Source organism: Sturnus vulgaris, chromosome 5 (assembly GCF_052056855.1).
Source record: "Sturnus vulgaris isolate bStuVul1 chromosome 5, bStuVul1.hap1, whole genome shotgun sequence".
Taxonomy (NCBI): Eukaryota; Metazoa; Chordata; class Aves; order Passeriformes; family Sturnidae; genus Sturnus; species Sturnus vulgaris.
The window spans coordinates 3,033,238-3,048,424 of record NC_142247.1 but is presented as its reverse complement, the minus strand read 5'-3'; the positions used below and the strand labels follow the sequence as shown (position 1 = coordinate 3,048,424).

The window sequence follows — 15,187 nt, the reverse complement described above, 5'->3', positions numbered from 1 at the left end:
TCTTGGAACTATTTGTCATTGCATTGCTAATTAAGTCAATCCTGAAAACAAACTAACCCTTTCTAAAATTAAGGTCTTGCAGCCTCTCCTTTAATACAGTTTTTTGTTTATTTCAAAAGACAGCCTTCAATAGTGGTTAGTCTTCTTCCTTCAACCTGAGAATTTCCTTTTTGGTGTGCTCTGTAGTATTACTCAGACAGATAAATGTATGGATTAGTTTATTTTCTGTCAGCTACCGTGGAAAGGCAGTTCCACTTGTGTGATAATGTACTGGCCTATTCCTTTACATCAGAGGATTATCAAATCCAGACCCTTGCCAATGTCAAGCACAGGAAAACTGAATCATGTGGCAAAGGCTGGACTGCCCACAGGAGCATTTATAAATCTACTGAACAAAACCAAACCATGTCCCAGTGTGATTGTTGCTTAGGTATGCAACAGCTAATGTTATTTTGGAAATGATAATGTCATGGAATGGCTTTATGTTAACAGCAAATGTGAGTAATTTTAATCAAAACTTGCAGAAAACACGACTGATGTTAAGAATATCTGAATCCACTATGTATGTGTGGATCTTCAGATCCAGAAACCATGAATGGATGTGACACACAGATTGTGTTGGAGAGAAAGGAGAAATTCAGGTTTTAAATAGGTTGGTACAAAAAACTCAATGGAAGATTACAGATGCATCAATAAGTAACAACTTGGTGCAAGGGTGGATCCCATTCTGAGGGACACAGGAAGCTTGCAGGTGCCTGGTTATATGATACAGATACTGTGCATATACATATATGCAGTTAGGATAAGGAGCAAGAGGTCAAAAGCTGTCACACAATAACTCACAAGTTACACACTACGGCAGCCAGAAACTGGGATCAGCACTTGGTTTGTATTAGCTGGCAGCTGTGAGCAGCCTGCATCGTGTGCAGACACCTTGGAAAAGCTGCTGACTTGCCAAAGCAGCAGCAGAAGCAAAGTTTTAAAGGCAAGCTGGCTGTTCTGATGTGCCAAAGCAACTCAGCTGTAAATCAACTACCCAGCACAGACTGCTCTGCTAGTTTAGACACCTTCACAGCTTTACACAACTCCCTCACTGTCATCCCAGAATCTTCAGGCTCATGGGTTTGTAATAGAGTTTAGAGGACCACGCAAAAAAAAAAAAAAAAAAAAATCAGCTGAGCTCTACCATCCTTCAACATTCCTGAGGCTTTCCTGAATAATGGGAACACCAGGTCAAAAGAGATACAACAACCACCACTATTCCTAAAGATCCCAGCTTTGACTTATTCTTCTTTCCCGTTTTCTTCACCACAGAAGTACAGTTTGCAGTTGCTACAGAGAAGTGCAATTGCTTTAAGCACTCTCTGTCTCTTAACCTTTCAACTGCAAGGAAGCCCCACGTTCTCTCAGTCTAAGGGTTGGGGGAAGAAAACAGATCCCATCTTCAGTTTACAAAGGAAATCAAAGTGCTCAGCGGGATCCCTGCTCCCTTCCTGCACTACCCAGGGTAAGCTGTCCTTGGAGGGTTACAATGAGAGTGGGGTCATGCGAGAAGGAGCCCCTGAGCCTGAGCAAGGCACACATGCACACTCCCCTTCCCCCCATGCAGAGCGACAGGGCTGTCAGTTCCAGGGTTAAAGTACCAGCTCAGCTGCTGAAGGCGTGGAGAAGAGAGGGGCAGGGTTATTGTGCATTGGAATACATAGAACATCACCAAACTACCTCCAGGGACCGTCTCCAGCCACGCCTGTACTGCCTCATGGCGTACGGAGGGAAGGTCGGATGCTGAATTTAAAAAACAATAAATTGTAAGAAGTCAAAATTAGACCATCAGTCAGCGTCTAAAACAGAAGAGTGACAGAGGGAAATGTTTCAGTAGCAAATACAGGAATAAAACCTATGAAATTTCAAACAGCTGATTCCAGGCTGGAGAATGAAATCGAGGTTACACACAAATGCCAGGGGCCTAATCTTCCTTTGGGATCTGGAATGTTAGAGGAGATATTGTGGCACGGTGACAACACCAAGTCTGACCAGCAGCTGCTGCCACCGTGCTCCCCTGGGAACTCTGCAGAGGAGGGAAACTGAGAGAAGGAAGAGCTGAGCAATGGGAGAGGGGTCCCAGGTGTCCCAGAACCTGCGCTGCCCAGCAGATGAAGAAGAGCTCCCAAAGCAGAATGAGAGGGACCTCTGGGAACTGTGACACTGTCCCAGGCTGTCACATCAAACCTTACCACTGCCAATGGATCACCGAGTACAGCTCCTTAGACAGGAACAATCTGTCTATTGAACTCAGGTTGAAAACTTACATCATGTCCACAAACAGCCTTTTAAATACCCAAACTGCTGATAACACCTGCACACACCTCTACCATATGACAGAGCAACAGAAGCAGCTAATCATAAATCAAGATAGTCCTAGGTTGGCCCAGTTTCAAGGGACAGAAAGGAAATACTGACTCCTTTCCCAAAGGAATTTAGAAAGATCACAAAATCAATTTTGGAAAGATCACAAAACCAGTTTTGGAAAAATCACTTGCTGCTGACAACTGTAATAGTGCCCCACAGAAAAGTAAGGAATATAAAATACAAATTAAAATAAAAATTTGGAAACTAGAGTGACACAGACTTCTAAGTAGAAGCACAAGTAACCTTAACTGTTGTAAACTTAAGAAACTCTGTTAGCAGTTTTGTACTTCATATTTTAAAACATTAATTAACCACTCTAGCAATACTGAAAGTTACAGACAGTAGAACACAGCCTATTTCTGTAGCTGCAGTGGGAACAAAATACCCATCTCTTATTTGTAGGGAGTGGATTTCACACCAGAAAATCCCAGTGCATTCTACAAACTGCAAATATAAGTATGCTGAAACTGATTTGGAATTGTGTATCAAGCTAGACCAGGATTAAAAACGCCCCTACACCAAAACTGTAAAAAAACGTAAGGAAACGTTAGAAGAAAAGAGAATTATCTGGAATAGAACAGAATCAAGTATCATGAGGTAGAACACTGGATTTTTGACCTAATTTCATTTTTTCTGTGAAAGACACCCCTTCTCATAGCAGATTCACTCCCTCTACAATTCTGTCACCATGGTTGCAGGCTGAGAGAAGAGCACTGCTCATCAGCTGCATGGTGAACTTTTATTTAAGCCCACAGACAAAACATTTATGACATACTTACCTTAAGACACTCTGTAACATAGCCTAGAACAAGGTCAGCAGGGACTGCTGGAAGGTGCTCACGTGAGATCTACATTATTGGCATTTCCTCCCTCTAAAGTTTCCCTTTGAGTAACTGACAACTTGCAAAGACATCTCACATGCATCTCACATTAGAGGTAGATATACTGTCAGATCTTAAACACAGGGAGTCAAACCCCCACTGATCAGATTTGCAAGCCCTTTGACTCTATCATTCCCTGCCAATACCAAATGCAGTTACATACTTGGAAAAGAAGTAGCAGAGAAATATGCTCAATACAGAACCTGGCCCAGTTCAATCTTTGCCCTAGTAGGTACACAACACAGCCCTTCAGCTTTCCCTAGAAAGTTTAGACTCCTCACTGCCACAAAAAGCACAGGACTACTGCTACTAGCATCCCTAGTCAGTTATAGAGGGTTGATTGCCAGCACTACCAAATTGTGTGTACCGAGAAAAAATGTTATGAAGTCAAAGCAGGCAGACAAATAGGTCAGAAGTCACACTGTCACAGAGCTGAGAAAGCAGCAATTTTAAACAGACACTGACCTGAAAAGCAAAATGTTTAACCAAGTGTAATTTCAGTGTAATTTGAAAGCAGTTCATTTCAATCACTGCTGCCCCTGCTGAAGTCACTGCTCTTGAAGGGCGCAGAAGCAACAGAGTTAAACAGCTGCAACTAGATCCAAGAACTGATAGTGTGGGCTCGGGGGAGATTACCTCTGGAGGTGGAGGACTTTGAGGCTGAGACCATCTTTTCCTCCTCCTCTTTCTCACGGATGTGTGTCCAGTGCACATCTGCCAGGATCTCCAGAGGATCAACCGGATTTACAATCTGCTGCAGCCTAAGGTTTCCAGCTAGCAGGAGGAGGGCATGGCATAACAGGTTGTGGGCAGGGTGTATGAAGGGCAGGGAGGAAAAGATGGGAGAACAGTGGAAAGGAAAGGTAGCACATCATAAGAAAGGAAATAAGAAAAGAAAATATTATTGGCTAAGGTCAGTTTGCAAGACAGACAGAAAAAGCTCAGCATTGTGTGCACACGCATACACCAACAGAGCACTCCTCACACCTCCCATCACAGCTCAGTAATGCCATTCCAAAGGCACAGGGATGCCATTAAAACATTGTCAGACATGTCTATTGTGAGAAGCTTCACTGGAATGAAGGACGTTCTCTGGGTGTCTGGCAGTACGTGGTATGGAAATACCAATTTAGCAGGAATTTCCAGCTCCTTCAGCCTTTTCGTTATGATTATTGCCAAAGCTGTCTTGCTGTTAAAGGTGAGGGACAATCTCCATCTGATTAGTGCACCAAGACAAAAGGTTTTTCGTTCCTTAGTACTGGGTTAGGCACTTCTTTCTAGTCTGAGTACACACTTTGTGAGTTAAATAATATGATGAGAGATTCACGTGTGTATGTGCATATGCACACATGGGCACATGCTAATTTTAGCACCCAAAACACCACTATGTTTACTCCTGGGCTCTTTTGTACTGACTTGTTCAAAGAGAGAATTTATTCTCTGAAGGATAACAGCATTTTGGTTGTGACTTAACAGCTCCCCAGAAGGGAATTCCTGTCGTACAAATTATTCTGTTTAAGAGAAATTGCATAACTCCTCAATTACCTGCCTACATAAAGTTCAGCTACTTATGGAATGTCAAAGAGAACAACGGGCACCTAAAGCAATTGATGAGCTTGTTTAACTTCTGCAGAACACCTGCCTTGGGAGCAATTACTCTGAGGTATTAAATTTATAGACCCTGTCTCTAGTGCTGTCTGCTCTGCTTCTGTAACTCAGGCTTCATTTATCCATAATAAAATAACTGGTTCTGCAGGGGATAGGTGTTCACTGTCTGCAGGAGTGGTCTTCAAAAGCAAATGTCTCAACCTTGAAATGAAAATGCCCACTTACTTCATAAAGTAGGAAGTCAATTTTCACAACAACTGAATTGCCACTGAGTAGGGCAAAGCACTGTTGCAGCAGTTTAGAACCTCAAAAGCAGTTAGATTTTCACATTGTGCTCTACTGTTTGAAGGAAACAAGACACATTAGCAGCACTTAGAGCTTGCACTCCTTATTTCCTGCTGTCTCATTTTAACAAGTTCCTCTCTCCCAGCCATGTTTTCCCCAGATATGACAAAGTGTTTGGGATTTCTGTTTCAGGAGTGACTATGTGTGAGATTTGGCATTACAACCGCAGAAGAAACAGGCAGAAGGAACTGCAGGAAGGACAGAATCAGCAGATGATCATTAAAGGGAAAGGGGCTCAGAGGCACAAAAAACCCTCAAATGCAGAGCAGGATTCACAATGTAGCCAGGTATTCTGCAGCTTTATGTCTCTGTTGCCTCACCAGAGAGGTTTTGCACACCATGGGCTACCAGAGGCACTGGCCATCCTGCAGGGACAGGAGCCTGGCTGCTCTCACTCTGTACCAAAGCACTCGCATGCAGGCCCCAGCATGAGTAGAGTTAGCGTTTGCACTGCCACACAAAGTTTTGTGTTAACAGGTTTAGGTTTGCCAGCAATGGCTGAGAAGTACAGAGTCACTCAGCAAGGCTTGGAAAGAGCAGGTCCCACATGATCTGCACGTTTTGAAGTGGATTGCTCTGGGATTTAGACCACTGTAACATACACACCTTTGGTTTCTCCACAAGCTGCTGGACAGCCTGTCCTGTCCCTCTCACCTTTTCCAAAAAATAATGAGCAGCACAGCCAGACATGAAGGGCTGCTGCTTGGCTTAGAGGCAAACCTAACACTTCTTCACTGTCTAAGTGCTTGAGAATTTCAAACACCACCTGGCACAGCTTTTCCTCAGGACTGCCTGCTAAGCTTTGCAGGAAGCTGAACATTAATTGCACTTAGATTTGGAAAGGTAGCTTTCCTCCATTTCCACTGTAGCACCTACCAGCACTTTATAAGCTGTGGCCAGGCTCAATGTTTTCACTTTATTGGAGTAAGGAGCCACCTGCAAACCAACTCCTTAAGAGTCAGGTCTGAAGCACACAAGCAACTGTAACAGGAGAAACTTCTTCAGGTGTGCCCTTCAGCCACCTTACTAACACTTCTCATTCTTATCACAGAAAAGTTACATGGCAAAAAAATTATAATGCTTCTTTCATTCTTTTTTCTCTCTTGGGAAAAAAAAAGAAAGTCAGAAGCTAAGCTACTGTTATTATAACCATAAACTGTAAAATAAACAGTTTGACAACTGTATATTTCCCCTTACATGCAGGAAGACACTTGGATTTTCCTCATATATTCTGTCTGCAATGCACCACACTCAGGGGATAAGAGATTAACAAGCTATTAGGACCAAGTGTTACAAAAAAAAAACCAACTATCAAAAATAAACTGCAAGAGAATGCATCATGGAAAATGACACAACCAGTTAGATTTGAATGTCTGAGATTAATTTTATGACCATTATGTAACTGTTTGAAGAATCTTGAGGGATTGCTGTAGCTTGATTAGTTCCTTCCAGACTCTCCCCACAGACAGACACACACAGAGGACAACAAAAAAAGCAAATTTGCTGACACAAGCAGTCTAAAGGCAGTATTTTTGATGTGTCCCATGTGTCTGAGACAATGCACAGGTGCAAGTAGGTCTGCATGTATAGAACAAATCTGATACTCCTTAATACCTGGAAGTCACTGTTCATGCAAATTACAGTAGCAAATTGTCCAGGTTTTCTAGAAATCCTGAGGTACTTGGCAGCTTTATCACCTTCCTAAAACCAGTGGCAACGACAGATCCGATTTATGGCACTTGAACCGGGAGGTGAGAAACGGCTACTGCATCACTTTGGAGGGAGCTGGTGACACAATTAAATAAAACACAGAAACTCTCCATGTGGGACCTGCTCTTTGGAGCCTTCCCCGCTCCTGGGGGGAGGTGGAAGCGGAGGCAGAGTTCGGGTACCTTTGTGTGTACCCGAGTCCTCTTCATCTGAGACACGCTGGAGCCAGAGGCCGTGCTGCAGCTCTCTCTCCCAAGGGTTATACTCGCCCTCTACAGCAGAGGGAAGCACACAGCCACATTTAACACCAGACACGCGTGTGCACACACAAGCCATGGAGAGAGGGAAAGAGAGAAAGAAAGAGAGAAAGGACAGCATCAGAGAGACAGACTGCCTGGAAATGCTGCAACTCCCCGTACTCCTGCTGCATTCCAAGTGCCTGGCAGGAAAACTGCTTGAGTGAAGCAACATCCATCCAACACCACCACTGTTCAGCAGACTGAACACACATCATGCATGGCACCATTCTTATAAAGAAATCTTGATTTCCACAGACTTGGACATTCAGCTCCTATGTTGAGAAAGTAGCCAAGGAGCCTGCTGAGCTCATCAACAACACTGCCACTAACACTTAAAAACTGGACCCCTGCTCGCAGTAGGCAGCCAAAGACCTTTACAAAAAAAGCTCTTTGGAGTCTACAAGTCTCCTCAAAGAGGAAATGTGCATATAAAGACAAAGACAAGAGCAGTGAAAAATTTGGCATGGTGGTGAAACACTGGAAACATGTCTATTCTGAGCACAAACTTTGCATTTTGATGACTGAGACAAACACAGGGGAAGGAGTCTTTCCCTAAGGTTTTCCACAGAAATCTTTCAAAGCTAAAATGGGAACTACCTCAACTCCCTTATTTCTCAAGGTCATCTTTTAACCTGGGAAAGCTATAAGCACCTTCTTGTGGAATGCCCTGACAGGGCACCACCCCTTAGTGAGGTACTCTAAAACTGGAAACACTGCAACCACAATGCTTCCAGTTCCTGCTGTCAGAGAGCAAAGGGCACATTCAAATCTAATTCCAAATAATAATAATAAAAACCAACCATAAGCCAATACAGCAGCACAGGGCTGTGAATTGACATGTTGGCATGGTGGATGGCAAGCATATTGTGTTAGTACTAGGACTCCAAACTGCCCTGTGGGCAAAGTCCTTCAGTATCCAGAATAACCACCTCCAGCTTTCCTTGAAAATCACTCCCTCAAAAAATCAGAGCAACAAAGAAATGAAAGAAGAAGTAAAGTTTTCCAAGGCTAATCTTTCTTTCAAGGCAAATACTCAACTCATTTTTTCCTGCTGGCTAGCAGAAAGAAAGGACAAACCAAGCTAACCTTCACTTGACTCCTCATCTTCCTCCTCTTCGTATTCTTCCTCATCATCATATTTGTACTCAATCTCGTGATTTTGCTCAGCCTCAATCTCTTCTTCACTCTTTCCCTTCAGGAGGGCGTGGATACGCACGGCCTCTTTCCATGGCACACCACCCAAGTCTGAAGGGGGTTGCTGAGGCAGCAGTAGTTCATCATCTTCCTCCTCATCTTCCTCCTCCATCTCAGATTCTGAACTACTGTAAGGTTTTAGAAGGAAAAAAACAAAGGTTGTATCACTAATAATAAATAATATTAAGCATAAAGTCAATGTTAGCTTGATCAGTCTTAGATCACTAACAAGTCGTTTCAACACACATAAGCCTCAAACATAACACTGATTTTCAGCTTTCAACGTTTCACAGGCCTTTTAGTGACAGCATCACCTGTGGGCTGCAGTATGGTCCTTGCCCTGCTTCTTTTAAAGGAGGTGAGGCAGCAGAAAAGTGCCTGTGAAGTCAAGTCCAAATATTTGTGCAGCATTTCTTGTTACAGTTCAAAACAACTGAATACAACAAAAGAAACTATTTTCTTCATATCACATTGCTCTTGATAAATTAGTTCTTCACAGTAACAGAATGCAGAAGGCCATGTCTTTTGATTCAGCAGCCACTGCTGAGATACCTAACTTGATTTTGGCACCTGGTCCTGTGAACCAGAGAAGTCTTTGGGAGTAAAATATAAAACACATCAGGCAAAGGATACAGCATGTAAACTAAGGAGAGATATAGAAAAAAATCTCAAAATTCCTCACTTTTCTGCATCACAGACAGAATTATGTATCCAATTAAGTACACAGTGTACATGGTGGCAAGAAACTGTAGGAAGCAGTGCAAAGATAATTACAATAATGAGATTATTATTCCCACAGCAAAGTCTAAACCCTGCAAAGCAATAAATCATTAGTGCCTTTTAGAAGTCACCTCTTTTTAATTCTAACAGCTCCTCAGCATATGCAGCAGGGACAGGAAATGTAACCACTTATCCAGTGACATTTAATCTAGCTCACTCTTACATACCAGACTACCTAGAGGGACTGAGGAGAAAGATGGTTGTATTTGTCACTGGAAAATAAATGAGAATTACAACACACTCACAGATCCTCTCTGCAGGGTGAAAAGGTGCTCTAGCTTTGTTTTACCTTAATAGAACTGCATTTATTAGAGCAACTGTTGGCTGCTCCCCCTAAAAATCTTAAAAGTTCCAATTCATCTGACTGAAGGAGAAAACTGTTTGAGAATAATTAAAGTTTGGGTGAATAATCTGAGAGTAGTATTTCTGCTGCTTCCTTATGTCCACTATCACTGGCTAACAGCTTTTGGCAGAATCCATTCCATACAGACAATGAAAGAGAAAACCAACAATTTGAAAGTAATGAAGTTTACACTTCATGTACGTCTATAAAATACAACCTGTACAGTTGTAGTATCATATTTACATAATTTTATTCATCTACTTGTCTGAGAGCCTATTTTTGATAGCAAACCTAATAAGGAAAACACTTTGTTCATGCTCTGATTGTCACACACTTCTGTCCAGAGGGCTAAAATTCTCCTCACTAGTCTGCATGCAAATAACATTATTTTCAAATTACAAGTCACTTTTTCACAGCACAAACCCAGTAGTTATTTTTAGCATGCTGCTTGATTTTCACGTGTGGAATACTGAATACAAACACCATTGCAAGTCATGGGCTTGGTGCATGGAGAGCAGAGCATACTCCAAAGGCTTTATGCAGATACTGTCACAGAGATTAAAAAGTGATGTTCCCTTTCTCCCTGATTTGCTTTCCCACCCTTTGGTATGGAAATAAACCTGACAGGTGCTGCATGCTGGGGGCTTGGTGTGCTGTCAATAAGGTTTATTGCTGCTCAGACTGTTGCCATGGGTGCTGGATGGGATGAGCTGCTGCTCTTCCACCAGCCGGCTTATCGCACGGAGGAGTGACGACACAAATTCTTCACCACACTGCTCACTTCACCTGCTTTGGATTTTATTTATCACTTGGCTTTTGTTTGACCTTTGAATACTGAGAAATGAGAAGCTGAAAGACAGCAGTGAGAGATGGCCTGGTATAGTGAGCATTCCTTTCAGCATGGAAACCCTGTGCCGTAGGAATTAATTCAACAGCAGAAATTTTATTTTTCTATAAAGCAGAAATCAAAGACTAAGGTAGGTTGCTCTATAGCATTTGAGTATCTCATTAGAAAAAGGTGTATGTACACAGATTTAGAGCTGAGGAAAGGAACTGGAACCTGAACTGTGGCTATGAATCTCTTCTCTTCCCTTGCCATACAGACCTATCCAGCACAAGCTGTCCTACAACACTCCTCTGAAAGGCCACAGGACATAACACCAAAACTGGAGATGGCACACTGGGAGTTACTGCAACTTAAAGGCAATAAATAAGGCATATAAAAGGTTTCCCACACCTCAGACTACTCTGTAGTCTGGGTTTAGTTGCTTAATTAATCTTTATTTTTTATGGAAACTTAAATAAGATTGACTCTCTTTCAAAAAAATATACTTTGAATCCATTTCCCTGTAAACTTTCTCTGCAGTGCGTGCATGATGGGAAGCTGTGCACTAAAATGTGAGGTCTCTGCCTGATTTCCATCAGCCACCTCAATGAACCCTGAAAGACAAATCCATCCTTCGTGAGACATTGAGGGAACAGAGAGTTCCCCATCTCCCCCACCTGCTCCTAACCCTGCAGCACTGCACCAAGACAGTGAAGATGATTAAATCAGGGCCTTGGTTGGCTTGTTGCAGAAGTCAAAACTTTTTGTTGTTGTTGCTGAGTAAGTACTCAGACTTCTTCCCGTTTTTTTTCCAGTCTTTCTATCTTTGCAGTCTATCCATGGACTGGATACAGGTGGACAGAGGAAATCCAGTAGCTACATCTCCTAGAAAATTCTCCCTCTGCTCTCTCTGATGTTTGACCCACACAGCCTTGTCCATTTTCTGAGAAAACCTGCTTGCCATATTTGGATTTAGAATATAAATTCTTCCAGGTCAAACTGACAGGGAATTTGATGTATTTTCTCTTTTCTCCTAATGACAGAATGTGATTTTCCCACACTGCTTCTCACCTGGAAAATTATACAATGCAGTCTATTACAGAAATACTGATAACAAGTTATAGGGATGAATGTAGGACAAAAGGAACTAAATGTAACACCCTGTAAAACAAAAATCAAATTTGCTAACCTAATAGTGTACTGCCCTCAATCTCCAGAATCTCACAAAACATCTCTTAAAGATGGCCATCAGCTTCATGCCAAAATTCCATTTTTTTTTTTTCATTCTTGGCCTTTTAAAGTTTCCTGCCATTTATTGAGCAGGCCTATTGTGTCCTGATTTATTGAAATCAAGACAAAGAATAACAACAGTTAATAGCTCCACACTTTTGTTTTAGAGGTAGAAACATAAAGAAGTAAAACCCCCTGAGATCATAAATCCTTTATTGTCATAGCTGATGTAATTCCTAAACCTGAGCAGGTAACTAAAGGAAGGATGAGTTAAGAAAATATAGTTTGCATCTCCCACAAATAGGCCAAGATTATTAAATTTCTCATACAGATCTCTATCTGCAGGTAATGCATACACAGAATATGATTGTAGAATCTAAGTTTCAGGAAACAAACAACAGCATTTTCTGAGTTCATTTCAAGACTACTGGACAGACTCAGAGATGAAAAGCTAAGGGCTACTATTACTACAAAGACAAGTAGATGAGAAATTGTATTAAGAGACCAAGACTCTGAAGAAGTGTGTGGTTGACTATAAAGTTCAGGAGCATTCTTCCTCAAGGATTTTCTCTCAGTGATTCTTGGAACAATTGTTTCCAGTACCTCTACATGCTTGGATGTAGATCCTGGTGTGCTTACACAGAATTTTGCAGATAAAGAGAAATTAATGAAGGTACAACACATTTATATACCTTCATTTTATTATCATGAAGGTACAACACATTTTTCAATAGCCACAGCTATTGCTTCCCATTAATACCTCTCAGGCATTGCACCAGCATTCAGTCAGGTTTACATGTGTGTCAAGCCTAAATCTTGAAACCAAACATGGTTTTGAATTGTAATGCAAAGCATACAGAAAAGAAGGTAATTTTAGAGCCCCCTTCCATTTGAATGTATGTTCTGTTTGCTCAAAAGACTCGCTTACCTTTGATACAATTGAACACTTAAGTTAAAAATTTAATTTCCTGGTATTATGGTGCTATAGGTGTCTTCTGATGGTAGAGAGCTATTTAGAACAGAAACTACAAGATGAAATGTCTGTGCGTTTCAAAAGCTTTAGAAAGGGCAACGTGGCAAATAGCTAAAGAAAAAGGCAAGGCAGGCAAATCTGCTGGGATGAGTGTAGGAAAAGCTGATGGGCAATGTGTGCTGACCTGCTGGGCACATCCTCCTCTGTCCCTTTGTCCAGCACGCTGCTCAGGTTGTGCTCTGCCAGAGTCTCCTCGGGGACCTCCTCCAGCTCCTCCTCGCGCTGCAGGGACAGCCGGTAATTCTCGAGCTCGATGCGCTCCGGAGTGCCCCGCAGCCGCTTGGCCACGCTGGGCTCCTCCAGCCCGTTCACACTGGAACCTGAGAACAAGCCAGGCAACAAACAACAAATGCTCACAGTCAGAAATGCACCTTTTTTTTAAAAAAAAACTGAGCAACTGGGAGAAAAGGGGCACGAGGCAGAGGGAGGTAAATAAAGCGAGAGAATACCTTACGTCATTATCCTGGTTCGCCACTACTGGGAAGCCAGACTGCAAAAGGGAATCTTAGTGGTTTTGGCTAACAGATGCTAAAAAGAATGTTAAATGTCCTAGTTGAGAGAGGAAATAGGGCCACTTTAGCTGCAAAAACTAGAGATGCAATGAAGTCTGTGTGGTGAGTACTGAGAAAGGCCTGGGCACAGGCTGGATGTATTATCTGACACACAGTAGGAATGCTGTGGGGCAACCCTGCTGCATATTAAAACTGGCACTAGCCAAGGGAAATCTGCAGAGCTAAGGAGCAAGAAAATATTGACACATTATTGTAATTGTTAGGGAAGGAATGAAAAAGGCCAAGTTTTAAAATTTTCAATATATTTGAATCGGATTTCCTTTTCAATCAGAATTTGTAATGAAATGAAAGACAGGGACAAATCTCAGAGAGACATTTGCATGCAAAAATTTCAAGGATATGTGAACCAGACAGTTGTAGAAAAGTATTGAGATGCTTCATTCACTGAATGAAAATTCACTCAATGAATTTTATTCTATCCTGCTTTCAATACACTTATTTTTTAAATAGGAATACTTTAGCTTGAATACCATGCCACTGTTGACCCAGAGCCCAATCCTTCCATGCTTTTCTTTTGCTTTGCTAAACAAGCCAAGCCTTCTCCTCATTGAAGATAAGCTTTTCAGTGCACTGATCATCCCCTAGTCTCTGCACCTGTCTCATTTTAGATTAATCTTTCCAGAACCTGGGTGATTAAAAGTGAAGGTGGCTTTCCAGATGAGTTCTTATCAGCATAACACACAACCCTGCCACAAATCTCTCATCTGATACGTGCTGAGAACACACCTGCCTATTTATATGCTACATAATACTGGTGACTTTTATGATGTTTAGATCTTTTCCCTTCTTTGCTTTCAACTGATAAGCACTTTGTTGGTAGCCAAAATTCTCAACATCTTCTTAGTGCATGACCCAGTACTTTCCACTATTACGTTGCTAAGTTTAATCTTGCAGTTGGCAACATTTTGCAGTTCTTAGTGAATGACGTGCCTGTCCTCCTCTGCATTGATGAGGGTTTGAAACATTGCCTCAGCACTGAATTTCATTAGCAGGTTTGTTCCTTGTTTGTTTTTGTTTTGGGTTGTTTTTTTTTTTTCTGGTAACCTTAGTGACAGCATTACAAACAACAGTCCCCAGATCACTTTTTGGGACACTGCACAGTCTGTCCAGTGACAGGTGGAGATTCAACCCCATTATTTCCTGCTTTATTAAAACATCTCATCTCTAATTTAGGCCAACTTCTTAGATACTCACACTTCATGTATTACTCCTCCATTTTATCCAGTTCCAATAATTATTTCCATGTGTCAGCAATCCTGTGCTTTACTCAAGTCCAGACTGTTCAAATGCACTACAATTTCCCTCATGGAGGTATCAGTTGTCAATAAAAGCTGTCAAGCCAGTCCAGCACAGTCACTGGTGAACCCATGCCACATTTTATAGCACTTACCTGCATGAGGTCAAAGGACTTCCCTTGCAGAACTAGCAGGTTTTAGTTATTTCTTAGAAGAAGGTGTTACATCTACTCTTTGACTGATATGTACTTGTTCAGATCGTTTTAAAAAGTTTTTAGTTTTCTTTTTAGTTTTTTTATCTGCAGGACATACTTCTATTACCAAGTGATCACATAGTGTTTCCTGAGCGAGACAGTCAAAGTGCATCAGGACAGCTCGACTGAATCACAAGTTGTTACCACAAAGCTCACATTTTCATTTTACACTTCTCCCACTCTTCTGAGACAAACACTATTTACTTTATTGTGTTAGTCTTCATTTCCCAATCTTGCTGCACACAGAGTCTTTTGGTCCCATGTCTGATTGACTGTACATAAAATTGCATTTTATGTCAGCTCCATCTTCACTATGAACATCCATCTGCTTTCTCTTACCTTGCTTTTACTTACATGCTTAATAAATAGAGCTCTTTGCTTTGCTCCCCTTTGCAAAGTCTAACCCAGCATGAACTTTGGCAACGTTTACTTTATCCTCACACATTTTAACCTCCAAGACAGTTTTTC

At 41.7% G+C, this 15,187-nt stretch overlaps 1 protein-coding gene across 24 annotated transcripts in view; it reads right to left on the bottom strand.

The window, feature by feature from the left end:
- The window catches only part of MICAL3 (microtubule associated monooxygenase, calponin and LIM domain containing 3), a 171,824-nt gene that overhangs the window by 33,811 nt on the left and 122,826 nt on the right, over positions 1 to 15,187 (bottom strand). For 12 of the 24 annotated variants that reach the window (XM_088164556.1, XM_088164573.1, XM_088164577.1 and 9 more), the window contains 5 exons: positions 12,783 to 12,978; positions 8,339 to 8,574; positions 7,136 to 7,225; positions 3,927 to 4,064; positions 1,723 to 1,785 (listed from right to left, as the gene is read on the bottom strand). In XM_088164556.1, coding sequence (XP_088020682.1) covers positions 1,723 to 1,785; positions 3,927 to 4,064; positions 7,136 to 7,225; positions 8,339 to 8,574; positions 12,783 to 12,978 — 723 coding nt within the window. The remainder of the gene's footprint in view (positions 1 to 1,722; positions 1,786 to 3,926; positions 4,065 to 7,135; positions 7,226 to 8,338; positions 8,575 to 12,782; positions 12,979 to 15,187) is intronic. The other 12 variants (XM_088164574.1, XM_088164575.1, XM_088164578.1 and 9 more) reach the window with 6 other exon arrangements.